The sequence below is a fragment of the Dromiciops gliroides genome, chromosome 3 (genome assembly GCF_019393635.1).
Source record: "Dromiciops gliroides isolate mDroGli1 chromosome 3, mDroGli1.pri, whole genome shotgun sequence".
In the NCBI taxonomy this organism is placed as follows: Eukaryota; Metazoa; Chordata; class Mammalia; order Microbiotheria; family Microbiotheriidae; genus Dromiciops; species Dromiciops gliroides.
In genome coordinates, this window is record NC_057863.1 from 340,017,338 (window position 1) to 340,044,422 (window position 27,085).

At 36.6% G+C, this 27,085-nt stretch overlaps 1 protein-coding gene across 1 annotated transcript in view; it reads right to left on the reverse strand.

The window, feature by feature from the left end:
- UBXN7 (UBX domain protein 7) overlaps positions 1 to 27,085 on the reverse strand; it is a 52,163-nt gene that overhangs the window by 18,191 nt on the left and 6,887 nt on the right. Inside the window, exons 2-5 of the mRNA XM_043992175.1 lie at positions 13,181 to 13,328; positions 5,043 to 5,110; positions 3,177 to 3,242; positions 1,234 to 1,346 (exon numbers count right to left, since the gene is read on the reverse strand). Of these exons, the coding sequence (XP_043848110.1) occupies positions 1,234 to 1,346; positions 3,177 to 3,242; positions 5,043 to 5,110; positions 13,181 to 13,328 (395 nt within the window). The remainder of the gene's footprint in view (positions 1 to 1,233; positions 1,347 to 3,176; positions 3,243 to 5,042; positions 5,111 to 13,180; positions 13,329 to 27,085) is intronic.

The window sequence follows — 27,085 nt, forward strand, 5'->3', positions numbered from 1 at the left end:
AACAATAATAGCAGGCAGGATATTTTGGCACTTAGGGCCTGTTGAGTACCTCCCAGTGTTCCCAAATCAGAATGGCATCCAGGGAGATTTTTTTCAAGAACCACATTCATGTGAAGGAGAATTTAAAGGGTCAGTTTTTTGCAGGGCAATGAGGGTTAAGTGACTTGCCCAGGGTCACACAGCTACTAAGTGCCAAGTGTCTGAGGCCAAATTTGAACTCAGGTCTTCCTGAATCCAGGGCTGGTGCTTTATTCACTGTGCCACCTAGCTGCCCCCCTAAAGGGTCAATTTTTAATAATTCAAGGATCGTATGCATGACTACAAAACCATGAAGTTTGTTCTTACACAGTGACTTCTGTAAGTGTCCCAGTAATGAAGTTTCCCTCTTATTTACCCATTTATTCTGAGTACCAACCTCAGAGCAAGGACAGATTTTGCAAAGGCAAATGGAGGTAAGGAAAAGGCTCTTAGAAATCTTGGTCTAGGTCACCATTAATACATGAGTACAAGTTAGGAGAAACACTGAACACATTCTTCTCCAAACCACTTGCTGGCAAATGAGGGGGGAAGTCCAAGATGGTGAAGGGCCTCCAAATAATTACTGATCATAAGATAGTGTCATACGACAATCAGATCAAGGAACTAGGGGTGCTTAGGCTGGAAACGAGCAGATATAAGCTATTCTGAAAAGAAACTAATGCTTGATTCTTGAAAAAGATCTTCTAAGCAACTAGAGCTATTTAAAAGTAGAATGGGCTACTTCAGGCAGTAAAGGGTTCTTTCCTCACAAGAGGTCTTCAAGGAAAGACAGGGCTGATCAATCATTGTTCAGATATATAGGTAAAGATTAGACTGAGTTTCCTTCCAATTCTGTGATTGTTTTCTTAATTGGAGAAGAAAGCTAAAGCTATTAGAGAAAACAAGCTTTGGGAACGATGTACTTGTGGGGATCACTATATATCTATTATCTATGATTTGTATCCAGTATTACCCTATCTCCCAATGAGAATGAAGTTTTGCACATAAATTCTGGCCTTCAAAAGAATTTGGGTATATCACCTAATAATGATCACTGACAATACTAGCTTCCAAATGGGTTAATAAAATAATGTGTACTCCAAGAAAAGCAGAATTTCCCAATTCAGAAGATAAAGGCATTAAGAAAAAATACTCAAAATTTTCTTCACTGTTCTTCTGGGTCATTTTGTTAAAACTTGGAACCTAAAAACTTACAGTTTCAAAGCTGCCTTTATGCATGAGATCAATAGGTGGTCGGAAGAGATCTGCAAGGGTAGTGAGCTTCTTATCTATTGCTCCTCCATTTCTCAACTCTTGTTCCTGCCGAACTGAAGAGAGACAGAAAACAAAGTTAGTGAAATAGGAAACAGCATTCTTTAATGTCTGCAATTACATTTTTTGGACAAAAGTTGATTCACTAAATAAAAATAATCATTATAATTATAATGCACTGTTTTCAAAAGCAGATATATAAAAAACTGTCCTCAATTAAATGGGGAGAGTAAAAAAAAAAAACCCACAGGAACTACAGCCCTATAATGCCTAGCTTCTTAAACTGTGGGTCTTGAATAGAGTCAAGTAACTGAATGGGGGGGGGGCCCCCACAAAATATTTGGCAACAGTAGAAGGTTATGTACACCTATTTTATATATATATGTATGTATAGATATATAGATGTGTGTGTGTGTGTATATATATGTATGTATGTATGTATGTATGTATGTATGTATGTATGTATAGATATGTCTCTTGAAACAAACACCACTCTCTAGCTGAAAGAAACCAAGGGAACTAAGCAGCCCTATTAACAAAAATGACACTGCCAGAGTAGGAAGCATTTTAATATCACATAGTGAATTTTTTATTTTTTAGGTCCTAAATACTGCCAACCGTGAATTAGACCTTGTATATCTCCCTCCCTGTTTCTGTCAGTGCTGTTATGTATGTAATAGGCCTCCTATAGCCTAATGACTTAAAATTTTAAGCATTTGACCTCAATGGGGATTTTTTAAAAAATGAAATCAACAAATCTGACCATACACTAGCCCACTTTCAGATAGAACAAAATCACTATGGAATGAAAAGGATATATAATTTGAAAAATAAAACAATACCAAAATAGTCTGAAAATGTTCCTACATATTTAACATGGAAAAAACAGCTCCTCTCTTGACATTTTATAAAAGCAATTTGCAAATCACAGATACTGTGTTTACTGGTAGGTCCACAGATAAAATCTGAAGCTATAACTCCCTGGGGAAAAGTGTTTATATAGTGCAAAGATTCTTAACTGTTCTTTGAGTCACAGACCCTTTGGCAGTCTGGTGAAACCTAGGGACCCTCCTAAGAATGATGGTTTTAAATACATAAAATATGTAGGATTACAAAGGAAACTAGTTATATTGAAATAGATGTAATTTTTCCCTATTCAAATTCACACTCACCCCAAAATCTATGAACCCCAAGCTAAAATTACCTTGTTTTTATTGTGTTGATGAATCTTTAATTAAAGAACTATTTTTTTTTTGTGGAGCAATGGGGGTTAAGTGACTTGCCCAGGGTCACACAGCTAGTTAGTGTTAAGTGTCTGAGGCCGGATTTGAACTCAGGTACTCCTGAATCCAGGGCCGGTGATTTATCCACTGCGCCACCTAGCTGCTCCCAAGAACTATTTTATAGTGCTTCTATAATTAATAGTAATGATAATTTACATGGTCCTTTAAAATCTACAAAATTTTATATTATTTATCTCATTTGAGTCTCACAGCTCTTTTGATATAGGCAGTATAGATCAAAGCTCCTTAAACTGTGGGGTTGAGTTACTGAATGTGGAGGTCACGAAAAATTTGGCAACAATAAAAGGTTATGTATATACTTATATACCTGGGGTTGCGTAAACATTTCTTGTGCAAAAATGAGTCACGAGTGGAAAAAGTTTAAGAAGCCCTGGTATAGATAGGTATTGTTATACCAATTTTACAGTTAGGAAAACTGAGGCAGAGTTTAAGTCCCTAGTCAGGGTACTAGTATCTAAGAACCCAGGTTTTCCTAACTGAATCTACTGCTCTATCCATTATTTTACTTAGACTATCTATAAAGCAATATAATTGCCATTGAACAAGACAAAGGTAAGAAAAAAAAGTTCCACAGATACCTACTAGTTTCAGTCTGAAAATCTCGAAAACCATCAAATATTGAACGAGCTGGCCGTCGCCTTTTAGGAGCTACAGGAAAAGAAGTAAATATTTAGTCTTTGTTGGTTTTTTTTTTCATGAAATTCAATCCTAAAATTGTTTGATCTATAAGTTTCTCACATCAACACACTTAACTATGACTTGTCTGATAAATTACATCAAGAAAAAGATCTGTGCTAGTTTTCAGTTATAATCATAGAATTTCGGTGTTGAAAAGGGACGTCAGAAACCATCTAGTTTAACTTATACCTAAAAAGGAATCTCACATACAACATATCTGACAAAGAGTCATTAAATTAGGACAAATATTGGCAGAAATTAGGCTTAGAAAAACATCTTACATCATATTCCATAATAAATTCAATACAGATACCTGACCATCAAGCCAAGGAAATTAGTAGAGAAGCAAATGATTTAACTTTTACAGGCATGTATAACAGAGATTCTTACCAAACAAAAAGAAACAAAAGAAAGAGGCAATTACAAAAGATAAAAATGATCTTTATGATTACATGAAATTAATAAACTTTCACACAATCCAAATTAATGCATCAAGAATAAGAAGTGGTCAACTGGAAAAAAAAACTTTTTATCAGACATCTGATAAGGGTTCAGTGTCCAAGATACAGATAAAAGCAATATAAGACACTAAAAGTTATTCCCTAACAGATAATTAGTCAAAGGATAGGAATAAACAGATCTCAAAAGAATTGCAAACTATTAATGACCATATGAAAGATAGTTCCAATAAATAACTAATAAAAGAAATAAAAATCAAAATAACCCTGAGATTTCACGTCACACTCAATAAAATGGCAAAAGATCACAGTGGTAAATGTTGGACTAGCTGTGGAAAAAAACAGGCACACTATTTCACTGTTGGTAGAGCTGTGAATTAGTATTCACAATTAGTATTCTGAGAAGCAATGTGAAATTATGCAAATAAATTATCTAAGCCATACATACCCTTTATTGCAAAGGATTAATTGCTAAATATATACCCCAAAGAGGTCAATGACAAAAAGAAAGGTCCAATATATATCAATATATTTATAGCAGGACTAGCTAAGAAGTAGAAACAATTTGTAGGAAATAACTGTAAAAGAATATTCTTGTGGGGCAGCTAGGTGGCGCAGTGGATTAAGCACCGGCCCTGGATTCAGGAGTACCTGAGTTCAAATCCGGCCTCAGACACTTAACACTTACTAGCTGTGTGGCCCTGGGCAAGTCACTTAACCCCCATTGCTCCGCAAAAAAAAAAAAAAAAGAATATTCTTGGCTCTAAGGAAACAATGAACAAGATAAACACAGAGAAATATGGACAGACTGACTTGAACTAATGTAAAGTGCAAACACTATGAGGCAGCCTGTCTAGATAAGGATTTTTTGACTCTTATTCACATCCATGCTGATCATAAGCCACTTGTTCTGCATCTGGCCACACTCTTTGGCCTGTAAAGGAGAGTTCCACAATGTGGATTAAAAATGGAATTCAAACAACAGCAGGCAGGATATTTTGGCACCCAGGGCCTGTTGAGTACCTCCCAGTGTTCCCGAATCAGAATGGCATCCAGTGAGATTTTTTTCGAGAACCACATTCATGTGAAGAAGAATTTAAAGGGTCAATTTTTGGGGTTTTTTTGCAGGGCAATGAGGGTTAGAGTTATTAGGTTTAGGGTTAGGGCAACTTTCCCAAGGAGAATTTAAAGTATATGATTAATTATTCAGCTCTCACAAAAATTTTAGATAGACCCTCATACTTTCTATAATTTTGGTATAATATAAAGAAAAACAATGAAGCCAAATAAATTCTAAGGATAGGAAACTCACCACCAAATAAGGGCTCTGGTTCTACCAATATTTCCTGCTTTTGAGGAATTGGAGCTCGTACTTCATCTCTATAAAAAAAGGAGAGGAAAAGGAGAGAACATCAAAACCTAGTGGTTTTATTCAATCTATTCCCTGTATAAGCAAAAATGACATGCTATATTAAAAGGTAAAATTAAGGTAGGAACTAAAACACAGGTTTCTGGACTCCCAAACCACCACATTACTGCCCAGATTTGTTAGAACAATCCATGAACTGATGTTTCCAATACAGCCATCCCACGGTACAGGAACAGTTTTCAATTTTGTTTTTGTCTAACAGATCAGTTGAGTGAGGAAGGAGATCAATAAAACATCAATCCTCTCTGCCTTTGCAACGAGGAAAGGCCAGGAAGAAAAAAAGGAAAACTATCAGACACAAAGGGAAACAAAAGTACAGTTATTGCACAAATAGTGAGAAGTGTGAAGAAAAATTGTTGCCCTTCCCTACCTAGACAGCAATCTAGACACTCATGCTTCATGCTTTCCTGAACCCCAAGCAATATTGTCGCTATGTGCACTGAAATAGCTAATTTAGGACCAAAAGAAGTCTCTTAGATTATCTCTGAGCCATGAAAAGGTCCATTCAAGAACTTCCCCACACTTTAGGATTACCATAAAAACATGCATATACATTCCTGTATATAATTTTAGAACACTTTGCTGTGTCCAGAGATGAAAACATCCATTTGGGAAACTTCACAATCTCCTCAGGAAAGGAAGATGTGTAGGTGTCATATGTATGTAAAGCTTGACAGCGTTCCTGATATTCTATTCTGTATGCCAAAGGCCCTTGGCACAAACAAAGCCATGAGCAATCAAAATGCCAAAAATTCAAGTGAAAATCTAGAAGCAGGTAATAAGAAATACATTGACCCCTTATCAGAATACCATAAAATCCAAAGTGGAGACTGTAAAGAAAGAACCGAAAAGACTGAAAAGCATCATTCTAGAAAGCAATGTAGAATTATCTGAAGAGAGTGGTTAAAATGTTTATATGCTTTGACTCAAAGAATCCACTGTTAGGCATATGCTTCAAAAAAGTCAATGACAAAATGAAAGGCCCAATGTATACCAAGATATTGTATAGCAGCACTACTTGTGACATGAAAGAACTGGAAACAAGTAGACTATCATTGTTTGAGGAATGGCTAAACACACCATGGTATGTGAATGTAATGTAATTATTACTGTTCTGTAAGAAAAAAGGACATGAACAACATAGAGAAAGCATAGTAAGACTTAACTGATAGAAAATGAAGTAAGCTGAGCCAGGAAAACATATACATCTTATAAGGCAACGTACACAGAAAGAACAATGATAACAAAACAAATGAAAATTAATGTCAAATTATAAAAAGCAAGCATGACCCCAAAGAAGACATATGAAAAGATACCTTTCTCCCCACTACTTCTTTGTAGATGTAGGAGACTATGAGTGTGGACCACAGCATGTAATGTCGAAGTTTCACTAAGTAAGTATTTTGCTGAACTGTCTTTTTTTATTCTTTAAAATAATTTTTAAAGAAAGAAAAACAAGAACCAAAGGGAATAACAATATTCCCAAAGAGATAACCAATTAGACATGGGTTCGTTGTCTCTTTTCATGAATGTAATAAAATACATCAACATATAACAGGTTCAGAAGAAAAGACTCCTTAGGAATTGAATTGTCATATCTGTAGGGACTAGACAACTAAACTGAAGCCAGAAATAGCAAGTGAAATAAAGTTTTCAGATCTTGTTGGGGCTGGAAAATCAATATCCATGAGATTACAACTATCAAAAATGCAGTGCCATAAACTTTATGTGGAAAAATGACTTGTTTTAAACATCGACTCTCTTGCTCACATTGGGTCTGAAATAAAGAGAACCAGAAGAATAATGTACACAATGACCATAATAATGTAGAGCGAAACAACCTCAAAAGACTTCAGAACTCGGAAAAACTAATAATACATGCTTCTTGTCATTCAGCAGAGTGGTGCAGATGAAATATACATTATCATATGTGGCCAATGTGCTGATCTGTTTTACATGACTATACTTGATACACGTAAGAGTTTCGATCAGGAGGGGAGAATTAGTGAGAGATGATAGAATGCTGGTAATACAATAATCACCCTTGACTACAAAAGAGATGAGAGAGATATCTGCCCCTCACACCTCTTCATAGCAGTCCATGGGAACAGTACACATAACAGAATTTCATTTTTTATTGGTTGATTTTGCTAACTTTTTTTTCCTTCCACTTTTTTTTTTGCAGGGCAATGGGGGTTAAGTTACTTGCCCAGGGTCATACAGCTAGTAAGTGTCAAGTGTCTGAGGCTGGATTTGAACTCAGGTACTCCTGAATCCAGGGATATTGCTTTATCCACTGTGCCACCTAGCTGCCCCCCCTCCTTCCTCTTTTTTTATTCTTAAACATAAAGAATGGCTCTGTAAGAGAGTAGGGAGAAATATACAGTGATGTAGGCAATATAAAAACAACAACAAAAAAAATCAGAAGGGAACACAAATAGGGCAATTTTGTTGTTTGCATAGCCTTAGATTTAATATAATTTAAATGACCATGTACTGAACAATCCTTTTGTTGTTCTTTGTATATGTAATGTCTGATTTTGTGATTAAATTTATAATAAAAAATTTTTGATGATTAGGGCCCACATTGAACAAACTTTTCTAAAATGCAAACATCAAACGGCCATCAAAGAACCTAAAATAGACTGAAAAAAGCCATTAAACCAATGAAGTATAGGTTAGAAAGAAATTGCTCATGGGCATGGTTGTGCCTAGACCTCAGTTTAATTTTTTAAAAATTGATTCCAGGGGCAGCTAGGTGGTGCAGTGGATAAAGCAATGGCCCCGCATTCAGGAGGACGTGAGTTCAAATCCGGCCTCAAACACTTGATACTTACTAGCTGTGTGGCCCTGGGCCAGTCACTTAATCCTCACTGCCCTGCAAAAATTAAAATTAAAAAAAAAAAATTGGATTCCAACCACTTTTTCTCCATTCTTGTTGTTGTTCACTTGGTATCTATCATGCCCAACTCTTTGTGACCACATTTGGGCTTTCTTGACAAAAAGACTGAAGTGGTTTGCCATTTCCATCTCCAGATCATTTTATAGATGAGGAAACTAAGGCAAACAGGATTAAGCGACTTGCCCAGCTTTTAAGTGTCTGAAGTCAGATCTGCACTCAGGAAGATGAGTCTTCCTAATTCCAGGCCAGACACACTATCCACACTATGCGACCTAGCTGCCTTTTCTCCATTCTATCTCACTGAATACAAAATTTGGCAAAGTCATTTAGAGGAATCTGGTACCCTTCCTGGCAAATGACTCTTATGTAAACTTTTGTAGTCAAGTGTTAAATCTGTGTACACCTGTGTATAGTCAAATGTACGTATGTCAATCTACAATTTAAATATATTGATACATGCCAAAGTGATCTCTTCAAAGGATAGTTACAAACAATTCACACATACTTAGGTTGTTAAGTCCCAAAAGGATATTTATCTTATATATAATTAGAAATAAATTATTGGGGCAGCTAGGTGGTACAGTAGATAAAGCACCAGCCCTGGATTCAGGAGTAGCTGAGTTCAAATCTGGCCTCAGACACTTGGCACTTACTAGCTGTGTGACCTTGGACAAGTCACTTAACCCCCATTGCCCCACCAAAAAAAACAAAACAAAATAAATTATTACATATAGACTTAGATTTTAAGTCATACCATAAATACATAAATGAAAAGGTTTTCCATAAACAATGGAGTTGGAATTAACTGGGGGGGTGGGGGGGGTGGAATCTTTGTAACAGGTGTTATTTCCTGGACATATGAAGAACTGATTCAAAATAAGAGTGAATGGTAAAAGGATATGAAGAGGGGCATTTCAAAAAAAGAAATCAGCTATATGGAGAATGCTCCAAACCAGTAATAATTACAGAAATGCAATTAAATTACAGCACTGCATACCAATCAGAGATTGGAAAAGATGATAAAAACGGTAGTGACAAATGTTGGAGGGGCTTTAGGGAAAAAGGTATATTAATGCACTGTTGGTGGAACTATGAACTACTACAACCATTCTAGTTTTTTGGGGTTTGTTTTTTGGTTTTTTTTGTGAGGCAATGGGGGTTAAGTGACTTGCCCAGGGTCACACAGCTAGCAAGTGTCGAGTGTCTGAGGCCGGATTTGAACTCAGCTACTCCTGAATCCAGGGCTGGTGCTTTAACCACTGTACCACCTAGCTGCCCCCTACTACAACCATTCTAGAAAGCAATTTGGAACTATGTTCAAAATGTCACTAACCAGTGACCCAAAGATACCAGCACATGCTGTATACCTCAAATAGATTAGAGGAGGAAAAGGACCCAAATGTACAAAGATGTTTAAGCAGTACATTTTCATACAAATAGGAAACAAAGTGGTTGCCCATTAAATTTGGTAAAGGAAGGGGGCGGCTAGGTGGTGCAGTGGATAAAGCACCGGCCCTGGATTCAGGAGTACCTGAGTTCAAATCCGGCCTCAGACACTCGACACTTGCTAGCTGTATGACCCTGGGCAAGTCACTTAACCCCCACTGCCTCACCAAAACAAAACAAAAACAAAACAAAAATTTGGTAAAGGCCAAGGAAAAAAATGGGGTGTGTGTGTGTATAACAGAATATAACTATGCCTTAAGAAATGACAAAAGGGATAGATTCAGAGAATTATAGGAAATCTTATATGAAATGATACAGAATAAGGTGAGCAGAACAAGGAGTACAATGACCAAAAAAAAAACCAAAAACAAAAACATTGTGAAGGAAAACAACTTTTAAAGACAATAACTCTCAATAATAACTGATGATTGTTTTGTTTCCCATAGCTTGGCTGAGAGATGATGGACTGGCTGCAGGTAAAGAATGATACCATCTCAGACCTGACCAAATTGTGCGCATTTTTTTTTTGCTTGATTACTTTTTGTTATAAGAGAGGGCTTTCTTTTATTGGGGGGAAGGGAAGGGAGTGAGAGGCCAACAATGATATCAACAATAAGAAAAGTATCAATGAAATATTTTTAAAATACATGGGGGACGTCAGAAGAAAGTACACAAGGGGACTCAGATAAGCAAGGTAGAGTGGGTATTATTGCTGGCTAAATTTAATATATACTTTTTACAAAATTAATAAGATATGGTTTCATATGGAATCCTTTTTCTGTTCTTTATACATGGAAATATTCATGTCTGCCAAGTTCATAACAAAAAACCTCAAATAATAACAATAAAGGAAACAAGAAACGGGCAAAAACAAAAGGTGGTACTGCAATAAAACTTTTTATGTATAAGAGAGAATTCACAAGAAAAAATTTGGGAGTCTGAGTTGACCAGAAATTCAGCAAGAGTTAACAGTTATGTCCAGAATTACAAACCCACTACACTCCTTTAATCAGACCACATGTAAAATATAGTTCTGAGTTCTGTGCTCCATTTTAAGGGGACCACTTACAAAAGTTATCGTCAAGAGAAACAGACGGCTCCCATAATAAGCAGCCATAAAAGTAATAACTGGATATTTAGGGATATTTAGCCTAAAGTTACACAAAACTTTGGGTTCACAATAAATGTTTCCAGACAGGTTTCGTATGGTTCCACAGGGGTGAAAATTATAAGAAGGAAGCATTCAAATCACTATAAGAACTTTTCTAAGCAATTCTAAAATGGAATGTCACAAAAGTTAGTTTTGATAGTTAAGGTCCTCGGGGCAGCTAGGTGGCCCAGTGGATAAAGCACTGGACCTGGATTCAGGAGGACCTGAGTTCAAATCCGGCCTCAGACACTTAACACATACTAGCTGTGTGACCTTGGGCAAGTCACTTAACCCCCAATTGCCTCACAAAAAATAATAATAATAATAATCACTTGGGAAGAAGTTCAACATTATTTATAACCAAAAGATTGCAAATTAAAATGACTTTGAGGTATGACTTCACACTTGCCAAACTGACAAGATCAAAAACAATGAAACTCATTTTAGTGGGATTGTGGAGAATCAGGAAAAGTCATTCATTACTGACAGAACTAGTTTTTTGGAAATGTAATCATGTTACATTATTTCCATTATAGAATTATAGATAAGTTCTCTTAGGGAAAAAAATTTAAGCCCACAAATGATACAGAAAACAACTTATAACATGAAGATCACTTAAAAGTAATCATATGCTTAAAGAAAATTAGCTTTATAAAAATAATGACAAAGTCCAACTACTATACTGAAACAAAATGCTGCGGAAACTGGGACTAAATTTTTTTTTGGTGAGGCAATTGGGGTTAAGTGACCTGCCTAGGGTCACACAGCTAGTAAGTGTTAAGTGTCCAAGGCCGAATTTGAACTCAGGTCCTCCTGACTCCAGGGCCGGTGCTCTATCCACTACGCCACCTAGCTGTCCCCTGGGACTAAATTCTTTAAAAAAAAAAAAAAGGAGATTAGCCACTTGTGGCCTGGTCATTTAAATTCAGTCTATGGCTTACTTCTTTTTTTTTTTTTTTCTTATGAGATATTTTATTTTTTCCGTTACATGTAAAGATAGTTCTCAACTTTCGTTTATACATGCTTTACAATTTCAGATTTTTCTCCCTCCCTCCCCTCCCTCCCCCCTCCCCTAGACAGCAGGTAATCTGATATAGGTTATATCTATATATCTCTATACATATACATATAGATATATATATACACACACACATATATATACACATAATAACATCTATGGCTTACTTCTAACCCAAAACATCTTTTAAACTTTCCAATGCTTTTCAAACTGAGAATTACAGATCACTGTCAGTATTGGAATCAAGAGTATTCAATGCAATGGTTGGTGTCATGCAAGTTTGTGTTTCCCTTTACATCACTGTAGTCATTTGGTAAATTCTGCTCATGGTTCTACTTATTATTTTTCTGCATCAGTTCATGCAAGTCTTCCAAAGTTATCTAAAAGTCTTTATATGTGTCATTTCTTATAGCACATATTCCATTATATGCTCATGTGACAATCTGTCGTCTATTTCTTAATTTATAGGCACCTACTTTGTTTCTAGGTTTTTTTGCTACCACAAGAAGTGCTGCTACAATATTTTTTTTTTAATTTTTTTTTTTTTTAGTGAGGCAATTGGGGTTAAGTGACTTGCCCAGGGTCACACAGCTAGTAAGTGTTAAGTGTCTGAGGCCGGATTTGAACTCAGGTATTCCTGACTCCAGGGCCGGTGCTCTATCCACTGTGCCACCTAGCTGCCCCTACAATATTTTTACTATATTTTGACATTCTTGGGGACATATAGTAAGCAACCTTTCATAAGTCACTATAATGAATATCATTAACATAATACAATTCTTTCTGGGCATCTAATTTTATACAGAAATTTTTCTTTTCCAGAAAGGTAAATTATCCAGTTCTCCCGAATGCAGACTGAACTATACGGTTTCTGGGGGTTTTTTTGGGTTTTTTTTTTGTTTTTTGAGGTTTTTCCCTTTTGTTTTGATTCTTCTTTCACAACATGACTAATGCAGAAATATGTTTAATGTGATTGTACATATATAACCTGTATCAGATTGCTTTCTGTCTTGGGGACAGGGGAAAGAAGAGAGGGAGAAAAATTTGGAACTAAAAATCTTATGAAAACAAATGTTAAAAATTATTTTTACATGTAAATGGAAAATAATAAAATCCTTTCGTGTTTAATAAATAATTTTTTGCCAGTTTATGTAAGAAGTTGCATGACATCAGTTCTTATCCCAACTGTCAGGAACAGACCACGTAACTTCCAGCATGTCACTTGGGCTCTATATATCCATTTCCACATCCATAAAATTGGGGAAAGTCTGCCCTAGATGGTTATTGCAGTAATAAAATCATGGTGGAAAAAATATCGTTCCTTAAATTGCAGTATTACTATTTCTACTTGCAATTGTTTTCTTTTGATGTAAGATTTTTAAGGTATTCAGCTCCTGACCAAAAAGACAGTTTAAGTAATTCTCCTAAAAACACAATGTTTAAATTAGACCAAAAAAACAAAAACAAAAACAAACCCCACAATAGTGGGGGGAAAACAGACATACTCTGTGTGTGGCCTGACAGAAGATACACTGGCTGAACTGGTACTAGGCTCTTCAGCTATTCCTCCACCATCCAAAAACATTGTGACAGCCATCTCCAGGTTATTGTTGCAGGCTTCAAGCATATGTTTCCCCACACTTTCACTTGCACCTTAAAAAAAAAAAAAAGAGGCAGAGGAAAAAAAGTCAAAGACAAAAACTAAATTTTACATTATGTAATATATGACACAAAGTCACTATCACTATTAACTGAGAGCATTTTTACATTTTTTTCTATGCTTGTCTTTCCTTCCCCCATGCCTGAAGTTTAGAAGTCTGGATTTCTAAACCTTATTTGTAGGCAGCTAGATGTGAAACAAAGAGATTAGGGGATGAGGCATAACTAAAAAGCAGTCTTCCCATGGAAAGAGACTTAGACGAACTAATACAAAGTGAAACAGGCAGAACTAGAAAAGTAATAAAGACAATAAAACAATATAAGTGAAAAAACAATAAAACACTGAAACTGAATACTTTGAGATTATAATGAACAAGCTTGTCCTCAAAGAGACAATATTTATTTACAATAAACTGGGTAGTGCTAAAAAGTTATAAAGAATGGATTTATGTAATCAGGGTGTGTGTGTGTGTGTGTGTGTGTGTGTGTGTGTGTGTGTGTGTGTGTGTGTGTGTGTGTGTGTGTAAAATATTAATCTGGATAATGGAAGGATGAGAGAAAATAAGTAGAATGGCTAGGATGCTGAAATACAAAATAAGGTAACTCTGGGAAGGAAAAGGAATAGGTGGACATTCAAGGTTTTGCAGGCAGAATTTCTTGGATTTGACAACTAAATGGATATGATGGATAAGTGAATTTAACATTTCTAGTATAGATAATTAGTAGGAAAACAGACAAATGTTAACAAAAACCAGCTACCACTTTCATGGAAGACATCCATCATAGGATCCAGAAAAGGAGTTATGTAGGGGCAATAGAGTTGTCCAGAAGTTCCTGTTTGTGGATTGCATCCAACTCCAGAATATTACAGAGACTCTTAACTAATGATCCACATAAGGAAAAAACCCAGCAACAACTAAAGAATACTTATTGTCCAAGCCATGATAAAGAGATGTATGAACCCCAAAGAGACCACAGAAAAGGGAAAAGGACCCACTTGTACAAAAATATTTATAGCAGCTCTCTTTGTGGTGGCAAAGAATTGGAAATCAAGGGAATGCCCATCAATAGGAAAATGGCTAAACAAATTGTGGTATATGAATGTAATGGAATACTATTGTGCTATAAGAAATGATAAGCAGGAGTAGTTCAGAGAAACCTGGAAGGACTTACATGAACTGATGCTGATTGAAAGGAGCAGAACCAGGAGAACATTGTATACAGTAACAGCAACATTGTGTGATGAACAATGGGGATAGACTTGCCTCTTCTCAGCAGTGCAACAATACAATACAGTTTCGAAGAACTCGTGATAGAAAATATTCTCAACGTTCAGAAAAAAGTACTGTGAATTATAAATGCAGATTCAATCATACTGCTTCTACTTTTGGACTGTTTTTTTTATTTTCCTTCTTGTTTGAGGTTTATCCTTTGTGCTCTGATTCTTCTTTCACAAGATGATTAATGTAGAAATATGAAATATATTTGATGTGAATGTACATATACAACCTATATCAGACTGCTTTCCATCTTGGGGAAGAGGGAGGGAAGGGAGGGGGGAAGAAAAGAAAAATCTGGAACTAAAAATCCAGCGTAAACAAATGTTGAAAACTATCCTTATATGTAATATGTAACTGGAAAATAATAAAATTAAATTTAAAAAAAGAGATGTATGAACAACCTATTAAGTTGGTCCAAGAAAATGTATCTTAGTCAAACAATGAACAGATGGACAGACAATGAACTGGGTTGTTTTTGGAATATGTGCAGTGCCTCATGCCTCACGTCAAAAAAGGGGTAGACTGGGGGCAGCTAGGTGGCGCAGTGTATAGAGCACCAGCCCTGGATTCAGGAGGACCTGAATTCAAATCCAGCCTCAGACACTTGACAATTACTAGCTGTGTGACCCTGGGCAAGTCACTTAACCCCAATTGCCTCACCAAAAAAAAGGGGGCGAGGTAGACTGGGGGCAGCTAGGTGGTACAGTGGATAAAGCACTGGCCCTGGATTCAGGAGGACCTGAGTTGAAATCTGGCCTCAGACACTTGACACTTACTAGCTGTGTGACCCCAGAAAAGTCACTTAACCCTCATTGCCCCACAAAACAAAACAAAGAATTCACACACATTTTTTAAAAATGTGGGGGGTGGGGTGGGGGGGTAGACTATAGGTGACCAATGTGTTGATTTGTTTTGTTTGACTACACTTTATAAAAGAGGGTTCTATGGAGATGGGGACCAGTGAGAATCACTGGACAATGACAGTCATACAAAAAAAATTAAAGAGTATCAATAAAACATTTCTAAAATGAAATTGTACAGTCCTTTCAACTACACCAAATTATTTCCTGAAATAAGAACTCCTATTTCTAATGAGTCTCCCTATGATGTTATATGGTTGTGAATCACAGGACACTACAATCTCTGAGGAATTAAATTTGCATACAAGGATGGAGAAATGCCTGATAAACACAAACAGGTTGCAGCATATTATCAATGATCACTTACATGCAAACGGGGGCATAAAATGCATCACCCAAGAGATGTGTCACCAGAAAAGAAGGCAGTCTGATCATGTAGTGGGGAGAAATAACAGATGGCATGAGTGTTGCACTAGTACTCATATAATGGGTTTTTTAAAAAAGCTTATAGATCTCTTATGGATATTGCACAGGATAAAAAAGTTTGAATGGATTGGTACTGGAGGGAGTACCCACATTAATAAGATCACAAATCCAGTGAAAATGAGGCACGCAAACTCATAATTCAGGAAGGATTTTCAATCAAGCTACAGCAATCTTGTCTCTCCACACACAAAAAGAAACAGTGACACAGCTGACTAGCACTGATCGGGTACCAGATTAGACATTCTCAAAATCCTGGAGATTTAATTTACTTAATAAACAGCAGTAAATCATTTTTGTGCTTTTAAAATATACCTACTTTTTAAAAATTCACAAGTTTTCATAATTTTAATAAAATTCCATTGAGGAAAAAAGCCCAGTCTTCCAAGAGGTAGAATCTAAACCAAAGGCCAGATTCCCAAATCTGGTCCTCTTCCTACCCGATCATGCTATCTCTAAATAACAGTGATAAATTCTCATGCAAGAAATTATTAACTGAAGTTTCTTGTAAAGTATAATTTTGATCCTCTGTATAATTATTGAAGATTTATATGGATATAAAAAAAAAATCAAGATTTACATGGATAAATTGGTTTACAAGATAAATCAAAAGTTTTATTTTATCAAAGTACTTCAACCTACATGCCATCTAGCCTTAACAACTACTCCCAATTAGAAAATCAGTTCCTTGAAAGAAAGATCTGGAAAGTAATGTTTGTAGATGGTATTCAAGAAGTATTTGGTTTCTGAGGCCCTGGCCTCATGAGGATTATAAAGAATGTTTTTGGCAGACTTACAAATCTGATCATGAAGTAAGAGGGGAAAGGAGAGAGAAGACACATTACCCAGATAAGTTACAAAACTAGACAATATGGCGGGGCGGGGGGGGGGGGGGACGGGGGACACCAAACCCAAACATGTTCAATAAAGAAAGAAGCAGCACAGTAGAAGTAACACCTAATACCAACTAACAGTGCCAGATAATTCTTGTGAAAAAAGGAAAGTAGTTCGAATATCTATGGGCACATCTATGTATGAAGAGAGTACAGATGACAGAAAAAAAACTCAAAATTTTTTCATAAAGTAAATATGATCTCATGAAAGTGTCACAGACTCTGCAGAAGGACACATGGCAGCCATGGAAGGGTAAAAAGCATCTTCATGACCAGGGCTCAACCACTTAACCTCTATGAATCGCAAGTTTTCTCATCTATTAAATGAAAACAAAAATACCCAGAGTGTCTACCTTCAAATTATGTAAAATGCTTTTGTAAACTTAATATTTTTAAAAATCAACCATTATTATTACTATACTTTTTTTGGGGGGGAGGCAAGGAGGGTTAAATGACTTGCCCAGGGTCACACAGCTAGTAAGTGTCAAATGTCTAAAGTGGGAACTCAGTTCCTCCTGAATCCAGGGCCTGTGTTTTATCCACTGCATCACCTAGCTAACCATTACCATACTTTGTTAAGAACAGAAAAAGAAGGTGCAGCTAGGTGGCACAGTGGATAGAGCACCAGCCCTGGATTCAGGAGGACCTGAGTTCAAATCCGACCTCAGACACTTAACAATTACCAGCTGTGTGACCCTAGGCAAGTCACTTAACCCCAACTGCCTCACCAAAAAACAAAACAAAACAAAACAAAAAACCAAGAACAGAAAGTGAAAGAGCACATTGCTATGAAAGCACACTCTAGATTCATCAACTAAATGATGAAGACAGATACAAGTCTTAAAAACAATAAAACCGGCCTGAAGACAAGCAAGCCAGAGGACTTACTGAGGAGAGAGGACAATTCTCTTCACATGTACTAGAAATATAATTCTCCATTAACATATTCACTTAAATCATACTCTGCATGAAAAGAGTACATATGATCCACTTTCAATGTGCCTGGATAATAATTTTATCTTTCAAAAAGTAGAGAAAGCAAAAAAAAAAAAGAAGAAACTTTTGTACTTAATTACAACTAATAAGGATGACTGATCTCTGGATAAGCAGAGACATTCTATCAGTACACAATCCTCCATCCTTTGAGACCTCATCACCATCTTTTCCTCTAACTCCATTACTAAAATGACTTAGAGCCCCCATCTTTAATTCCTGTCTGCTATCTTGTGCCATCTCTCAAATCACACTATAACTTTGACTGAGAAGAGAAATTCCATCACAACAATAATCCTACAAGTCTACTTGGAAGCATTACAAAGAAACCCCTATTCCAAAAAACCAACATATTTTGGAAAGAAGTCCCAGTCACCCAGACTCAGTGTTATCCCCAACTCCTTTCTCTTACACTCCATATATGCAATCTGTTGCCAAGTCTTTGTCACTTCTACATTCACTAAATTTGCTAAATAAATACCCTTTCACTCAACTCCCAGAGACCACCCTTGTTCAGGCTTTCAACATCTCACATGACGACTGTTAAAACCCTTCTGGTTGGTCTCCCTACATAAGTCTCTCCCCACTTTAGTACTTCCTCAGCTGCCAAAATAATATTCCTAAAGCACAGAACTGACCATATTATTCTACTCTACTCAATAAACCTCCCTATTAACTATAGGATCAAATACAAAATCCTCTTCATTCTTTTTTTTTTTGGGGGGGTAGCACTTCTTACCTTTCCATTCTTATATTTTATTCTCCTACATGGAAGATCCAGCCACACTGACCTACTTGCTGTAACTTACATAAAATGCTCCAAACATACACAGAATGCTCTCTCCCTCCTTACCTCTGCCTCTTGGCTCCTTTTAAGACTCAATTCAAAATCCCACCTTCTGTATGAGGCCTTTCCCACAGACCCACCCTCTATTTCTGCTCACCCAAATGCTAGTAGTCTTTCCTCTCAGATTATCTTCCATTTATTCTCTCTATATGTTCTATGTATATCATTGTTTACATGTCTCCCTCACTAGAAAGTGAGCTCCCTGTGGGCAGGAAATGTGTTTTTGCCAAATTTTTTTTGGATCTCCCTAGTGTTTAGCACAGTGCCTGGCACATGGTTGTTTGTTTATTGACTAAAATGTCTTCAATCCCCTCTGTTTATTTTCCTCTGTGACCCACAGATTCATGCTGCTTTCAGAATAATCTACCTTATGCACAGATCTGATCCTGTCATTCTTCTGCTCAGAATTCTTCAATGGCTACCTACTGCCTACTCAGTTAAGGTCCAATACCTATACCTTGCATTCAAGGACCTTCATTATCCTGGGTCATGCTACTGTGCCAGCTTTATCTCAAATTATTCATAGATAGTCTGGCACAGTGGGTAGGACACTGGACTGAAAGTCAGAAAAACTTGGGTTCAAATCCTGCCTTTGACACTGTGTGATCATGGATTTAACTACTTAACCTCTCTGAATCTCGGTTTCCTCATCTAGAAAAAAATGGGGTTAATAAACTAGCTACCTGTAAGAAACGATGAGCAGGAGGAGTTCAGAGAAACCTGGAGGATCTTGCGTGGGCTGATGATGAGTGAGATGAGCAGAACCAGAAGAACACTATACACAGTATCATCAACATTGAGTGTTGATCTACTGTGATGGACTATATTCTTCTCACCAATGCAATGGTACAGAAGAGTTCTAGGGAACTCATGATATAGAAGAGGATCTCCAAATCCAGGGGGAAAAAAAAAAAGAACTGTGGAGTATAGATGCTGAATGAACCATACTATTTCTTTTGTTTTTGGTGCTGATGTTTTTCTATTTTGAGGTTTTTCCTCATTGCTCTGATTTTTCTCTTATAACATGACTAATGCAGAAATATGTTTAATGTTATTATGTGTGTATGTATGTGTGTGTATATATATATATATATATATAAAACCTATATCAGATTACCTGCTGTCTAGGGCAGGGGGGAGGGAGGGAGAAAAATCTGAAATTGGAAAGCTTGTATAAACAAAAGTTGAGAACTATCTTTACATGTAACGGGAAAAAAAATAAAATACTTTATTAATTAAAAATAAAAATAAAAAATAAACTAGCTACTTCGGGGGCAGCTAGGTGGCCCAGTGGATAAAGCACTGGCCCTGGATTCAGGAATACCTGAGTTCAAATCCGGCCTCAGACACTTGACACTTACTAGCTGTGTGACCCTGGGCAAGTCACTTAACCCCCACTGCCCCACAAAAATAAATAAATAAATAAATAAACTAGCTACCTCACAAGGCTGTTGAGGATCAGAAAAACATATAAGCTATAAAGTAGCATTCAATTTGAATGGTATATAAAGTCAGTTATTAGTATTACTTCTCTCTACATTTCAAACTGAACACTACTCCTTAAATATAACCTTCATTTTAGTGTCCCCTGCCTTGGCTCAAAATATTCCTTATGGTAATGTATGAATTATTCAGAGCAAGCAATAATTCTGATATGGTTTTTTAATTATAAAAGTATTTTATTATTTTCCAGTTACATGTAGAGATAGTTTAACATTTTTCAAGATTTCTAGTTTCAAATTCTTCTCCCTCCCTTCCACCTCCCCATGATAGCAAGTAATCTGATATAGGTTATATATGTACAATCTGATATGGTTTTTAGAGTTGTGTGTGTACTTCTATGGACACTAGGCTGATGAAAAACATCTGACCTTGCTCAGGTAAAACTGAACTGAGTTACTTTCCTTACTTTTAGTTATTTCTCTGACAGTTCAGTGCTATACATATTCTTTGTTCTTTTTTATCATTATTTTTAAGAATGGCAATTACTAGGGACAGCTAGGTGGCACAGTGGATAGAGCACCGACCCTGGAGACAGGAGTACCTGAGTTCAAATCTGGCCTCAGACACTTAACACTTACTAGCTGTGTGACCCTGGGCAAGTCACTTAACCCCAATTGCCTCAATTAAAAAAAAAAAAAAAAGAATGGTGATTACTCCAAAGAAATGTGAAAAGGTTGTAGCTCTCATAGAGCACACTTCAATGACTGTTAGAGATAGTGTAGCAGCGCTGATGTGGAAAAAGTAAAAAAAGTTTCAAGGATAAGTTGCTCCAAAGCTCAAAGACAAGTATAGTTGAAAATGAAAAACATCAAGAAATGGCAAACTATCACTATAAAGAAGCCTTATTAATCCTTAGCAAAGAACTTCAGAGGAAAGTTGACAGTTGGAGAGATTGTAATTTGTTTCTAAATGGAAGAAAACTATTTAAAAACTGCTGCTAACCACTGCTAGAAGTAAAAAATTCTTATGTACAAGGCAATATAAAGAAGATTGAAAAATTAATTTTTACCAATGAAATTCACTTTTTCATTGAAAGCTATTTCAAAACCACTGAGATAAGTTATCAAAGTGAGCCTGTAAGATCTAGGCATCATCATCAAATTGTAAAACATCTACCTCTAAAAATGCTGAAGATTGTTTATTTCTACTGGGCTGTCAAGTCTTGTCTTTTTTGTGGAAATGACAAATTCTGACTGATATACTGATTAGAAGAACTGTTCCAGAATTACAAAAATTCCTAAAGGAAGATGTAATATTGCAACATGACCTTACATTATGCTACACCTTAAGAAATTTATCCAAACCTGCTTGATTCAAACTCCGTGGAAAAATATCTGGACTCTAAGGCTAAACTTGGAAAAATAGACAGTTCACTATACTTAATATCCAATGTGATAAAATATGGATTCATGGTGAATAAAATATAAAATTCTTATGAACTCAATGCCTAATTGTAAAATTGTAAGTAAAAACAACAAAAGAACATTGTATAGTAAAAGGACCATTCTTTAATGTAAATGTTAACGTTCTAAAGAACATTAAAAGGTGTATGGTTCAAAAAAAGTTTAGTTTTCACTCTTTCCCAATTAATTCACACTGTACTCTATAATGCCCTGCTCTTCCCTTTCTTTGCCTGTTAAATTCCTATCTAATATTAAAGACCAACTGAAATTCTACTGGCCTCAATGAAACTTTTCCTCATGTTTTCAAGTTGATATCTACTTTTTTCCCTCTTGTATTTCACACAGCACTTTAAGCTGTACCTTGTTCAAGTAATTATCACATATTATTATGTATTGTAACTATATGATTATTGTGTCAGTTATCTCTGTGTTAGCTTAGTCCATTACTTTTAGATCCTTGACAGCAGGGTACTTTGCACCCTAAAAGATGCTGAATATTTGTTGAAATGAATAAGTTGTAGAATATTCAACACAATACATAGATGTTCCAAATATTAAAGTCTCTTGGAATTTGTGAAATTTCACAACAGTTCAAATCAACAGTACTGTGTTTATATATTTCTCCAAAGATATACGTGTAATTTTGTGATACTTCTAATATTAATTCTAGCACTATTTTAAAAAAATATTCTGATCTAAAAATATTGGCGCTGTCAAAGACTAGGCACTTAGTTTTGCAGATCCATCACCAACTCCTATCTATTCCATCAGCTTCTAGCTTCTGGGTATCAAAGAAACCCTAAAGGCTTTTCTCTGGCTGCTCACCTTATCAAAATAAGGTGTCCTCTGTCACTTACCAGTAAGCTTTAGAATTAACTTCCCTAGACAGTTATCTATTTTTTTCTTCCCAGAGAAACAGTTCAGTGTCAATTATCTAGATAACTCCTTTTGAAGTTCAAGCTGCATTAAAATATCCCAGAAAGCAGAAATAACATGATACTGGGACAACTTCTGCTATTACTCTAGCCACCACTGATAGCAGTACTGTTCTGCTGCACCATCAAGCTGCAGTTTTCTATTACATTTATGTACCATAACTTGTTTAGGCAACCCTTAATTCCTTGCCGCCGCAAAAAGTACTATGTTTTTATATTTCCTTAAGGTTTGTTTTGCATTATATCTCTTTCTTCTGAAATATAATTTTCCCTCCCTCTAATTCCTTCTTCTCTTTTCCCTCATATTTCCCTTTTGAGTGAAACACATTTCTGTATCCAATTGTGTATATTCTTTTCTCCTTTGATCACTTCAGAAGAGTGAGGTTTGGGGCAGCTAGGTGGTACAGTGGATAAAGCACCAGCCCTGGATTCATGAGGACCTGAGTTCAAATCCAGCCTCGGACACCTGACACTTACTAGCTGTGTGACCCTGGGCAAGTCACTTAACCCTCATTGCCCCACAAACAAAAAACAAAAAACAAAAAACAAGAAGAGTGAGGTTTGCCTCACTCTTTACCCTTTCCTCCTTGTTTGTATAGACTTCTATCTACTTGTATGCCACTCCCATTATGTGAGATAACCTTTTTCCCTTCAATCTTCCTCCTTCACCCCACCATTTCTCTTCTCCCTTTCTGATCAAGACATAATAGAACCAGGGGCAGCTAGGTGGTGCAGTGGATAGAGCACCGACCCTGGAGTCAGGAGGACCTGAGTTCAAATCCAGCCTCAGACACTTGACACTTACTAGCTGTGTGACCCTGGGCAAGTCACTTAACTCCAATTGCCTCACTAAAAAAAAAAAAAAAAAAGACATAACAGAACCACTGCTAGGCCTTGCATCATTACTCCATCCCCCTTGCTAATAAGGTTCTGAGAGGACAAGTGCATATTCTCCCTGTATTAAAATGTTAGAGAGAGTTTACTCTCAATTCAGTCTTTTATGGCTCACTCATATTAACCAAGTTGGTCATTTTTGCTATGAGATACTTTGTTCTGAAATGGAGAGGTGTTTTTTCAGTCTTTTGACCTTGTTTTAATATTTTTTGTCTCATGAAGTCATTAGTTTCTATTTTTGATCCTTTCTAGTTTTCAGGGAGTTTGTTACTTAAGGAGTTCTATATCTCTTGTGGCCAAGCTATTCATTCCCCTTCCAATTCTTTCTTCCATAGCTCTCATTTCTTTTTCATCCTCCCCCAAATACTATTTCATTTTTAAAAATATTTTAAACCAACCCCCCCCATTTCATCTCTTACAGAAATTCTAGTTGAATTTATGTCCTAGCTGTGTTTTCATTTGAGGTTTTGTTTACAGATGTTTTGTGGTCACCCTTGTCACCATAATAGCCTTTTATGGTAGTATTCTTTGTTTGTTTATTCTTCCAGACTACTTTCTGACTTCAGACTTTGTTAGAGCTAGGTTCTGTAGACTTCTGAAAGGAAGGTCTAAGGTGGTCCTACTGCTGCCTTCTTAGGGTAATAAGCTTTGTTATTCCAAGATCTCAGGAACAGCTCAAGCTGAGGACCTGCAAGCTGTCAGTGTTCCTAAAACGCTGTAACCCAAGGCAGAATCTGATTGCTTCCTCCTTGGTTTGAACTTTTCAAGTTCCTAAGTTCAATTTGGGTCTGAGCAACAAGCCTGTGAGCTTGCCCTGGGTGGAGTTTCAGTAGACTGCTGCTGCAACTCAACTTATCAGCAATCTAGAAGACTGTACCTTGCCAATGTTCAGAGAAACAGAAGAGTAGGCTTCCCTTTGATCTGGGATGTCTGCCCTAGTTATTCCTCTGCAGACTTTAGACTGAGCTGGAAGTTGGAACTGAGACTCCACTTTACTCCACATGTCAAGTCCAAGCTACAAAGCTGCTTGCTTGCTTTTGATCTTGCTTTTACAGTTCAATATAGCAGCCTGTGGGGAGGTAATTTAATCTTCCTACCCCTCTTATTTCCTTATCTGTAAAATGAAGTAATTAGACTAGATTTTTTAAAGTAAGGGCAGCTAGGTAGTGCAGTAGAGTGTTGGGCCTGGAATGAGGAAGACCTGAGTTTAAATCTAACCCTAGATACTTACTAGCTGTGTGACCCTGGACAAGTCACTTAACTCTGTCTCAGTTTCCTCATCTGTAAAACAAGCTAGAGAAAGAAATGGCAAACCACTGCAGTATCTTTGCCAAGAAAACGCCAAATGGGATCATAAAGAATTAGATACGATGGAGAGTCAAGATGGCAGAGTAGCAAAAAGAAATAGAGTAAGCTTCCTTGTCCCACACTAAATTCCTCCAGATCTAAAAAATGGACCACTCTGAATCCTATTTAGGAAATGCAAGGAAAAAAAACACAGTGAGTCATTTTTTTCCAGCCCATGTCAGCACAGGAAGACAGACATAATAGAGAGTAACAGAACTGGCACTAAGCACCTATTGGTGCAACCTACACAAGGTTCATGAAGAGGATACCTCTTACTGCTCTAGAGCACAGCTTTTCCCTGTAAAATGCTCTCCATGGATTTCTTTTTTTTTTTTTAAGTGAGGCAAATGGGGTTAAGTGACTTGCCCAGGGTCACACAGCTAGTAAGTGTTAAGTCTCTGAGGCCGGATTTTGAACTCAGGTCCTCCTGACTCCAGAGCCGGTGCTCTATCCACTGCGCCACCTAGCTGCCCTGTCCAGAGATTTCTATGTCTGTCTGTCTCCCTATGTTGTCATCTTGACCCTGCCTCCTCCTGAAAGGGTCTTTCATTTTATTTATTTATTTGTTTGTTTGTTTATTTGTTTATTTATTTATTTTAGCGGGGCAATGAGGGTTAAGTGACTTGCCCAAGGTCACACAGCTAGTAAGTGTCAAGTGTCTTGAGGCCAGATTTGAACTCAGGTCCTCCTGAATCCAGGGCCAGTGCTTCATCTACTATGCCACCTAGCTGCCCCAAAAGGGTCTTTTAAAAGTTAGTTTTACAGATAAGGAAATAAGAGCTAAAAAGATTAAGTTACCTGCCCAAAGTCACACTTGTAATTAACCTGCAAGTATAGAACTGAACTCAGGCCCTATGACTACTCCAGATTAAGTCACTACAGACTGAATACTGGGTTGCCCTTTCCTTTTTTAAAGCTAGCTTTAAAAAAAACCTGAATGCAACCTGTACTTGGTATTTTTTTCCCCAGGACACATCTAATTTTTGTTCCTTTCAAAGAGCTGTCATTTTAAGGGGCATATTCTTAATATGCCAGCACGGCAAAGTTAAGAGAGAGCTGGTATCAGACTCAAGAAGATCTGGATTCAAGTTTCTGATACCCTGACACACACTGTCTGTGTGATCCTAGGCAAGTCACCTCAGTGTCCCAGACACCTGTTAGGACTATAAGTTGGAAAGCAGCTGCTGTTCTTTATTGAACACAAGCTACCTATGAAATCTCAGGTTCAGCAAAGGCCCTAAAGGCTCAGGGCCCCAAAGTACATTTTTTTAAGGGGGTGGGGAGGGCAAGGCAATGAGGGTTAAGTGACTTGCCCAGGGTCAAACAGCTAGTAAGTTTCAAAGCATCTGAGTTTTATTATTTTTTTAAAGTTACCTAAACACAAAACATATCAATAAACATTTATTTTTTTAAATGGTGGCCTGGAGCTCTGAGGTCACATCAGTGTGCTCCAGACCAACACTAATCTATCTTGGGAATTTTAATTATTTCTAAATATTTACAAACATAGTGTAGCAACCTAAATGAAGACTAAGGATATGTGGCATGGGATCAAAGTAGGTTTCATACAAAGATTCCAAGATATTTCATCAATAGCAAAACAATATGAAAATAGGAAATTGCAAATAGGGGAAAATAAGTTTTACACATCAATTGGAATGAGAAATGTCCAATCCTATCTAAACTATTGGCTTCCTTTTCTTGGAATGGAGTCTAATCTTACTACTGATGTGTAAGGGTGCTGGGGGAAAATGCCAAACCTACTACTATAGTGCACTAGAAGAATCTCTGCTTTTTTTCTGAAATGAAAAAATATTACCGTTTCATTGTTGAATTAACTTTACTATAAAATTTCACAAGGATGAAATCACATCAACAGACATCGCCTCCATTATATATTATAACTAAATCCATCATATATTTACATCAAAAAGTAAAAGAATTAACATTTATTCTTTACTTAACAAAAAAGAACAGAATTACATACTTAGAACTAGAAAAGACCTTGGATGTCATCTACTCTAATTACCTCATTTTTAACTGAAAAGTCAATGTACCTGAGGCGTGGTAATACAAAATGAGGCATTCTGAGTAATTTAAGTTTTATTATTTAAGTGTCGACTTGTTTGTTTTAAACCTTTTAGGATAGAAATATTTACAAAATATATTGTATACTTTGTCTTAAGTAAACAGCATATCAAATAGCTTTTACTGATAAGAGGTTCTTTATCATGATCAATTATTTAGGAAGGAAAAGAATAAGCACTAATTAAGCACTGACTATGTGCTAAGTATTTTGCAAATATATAGTTT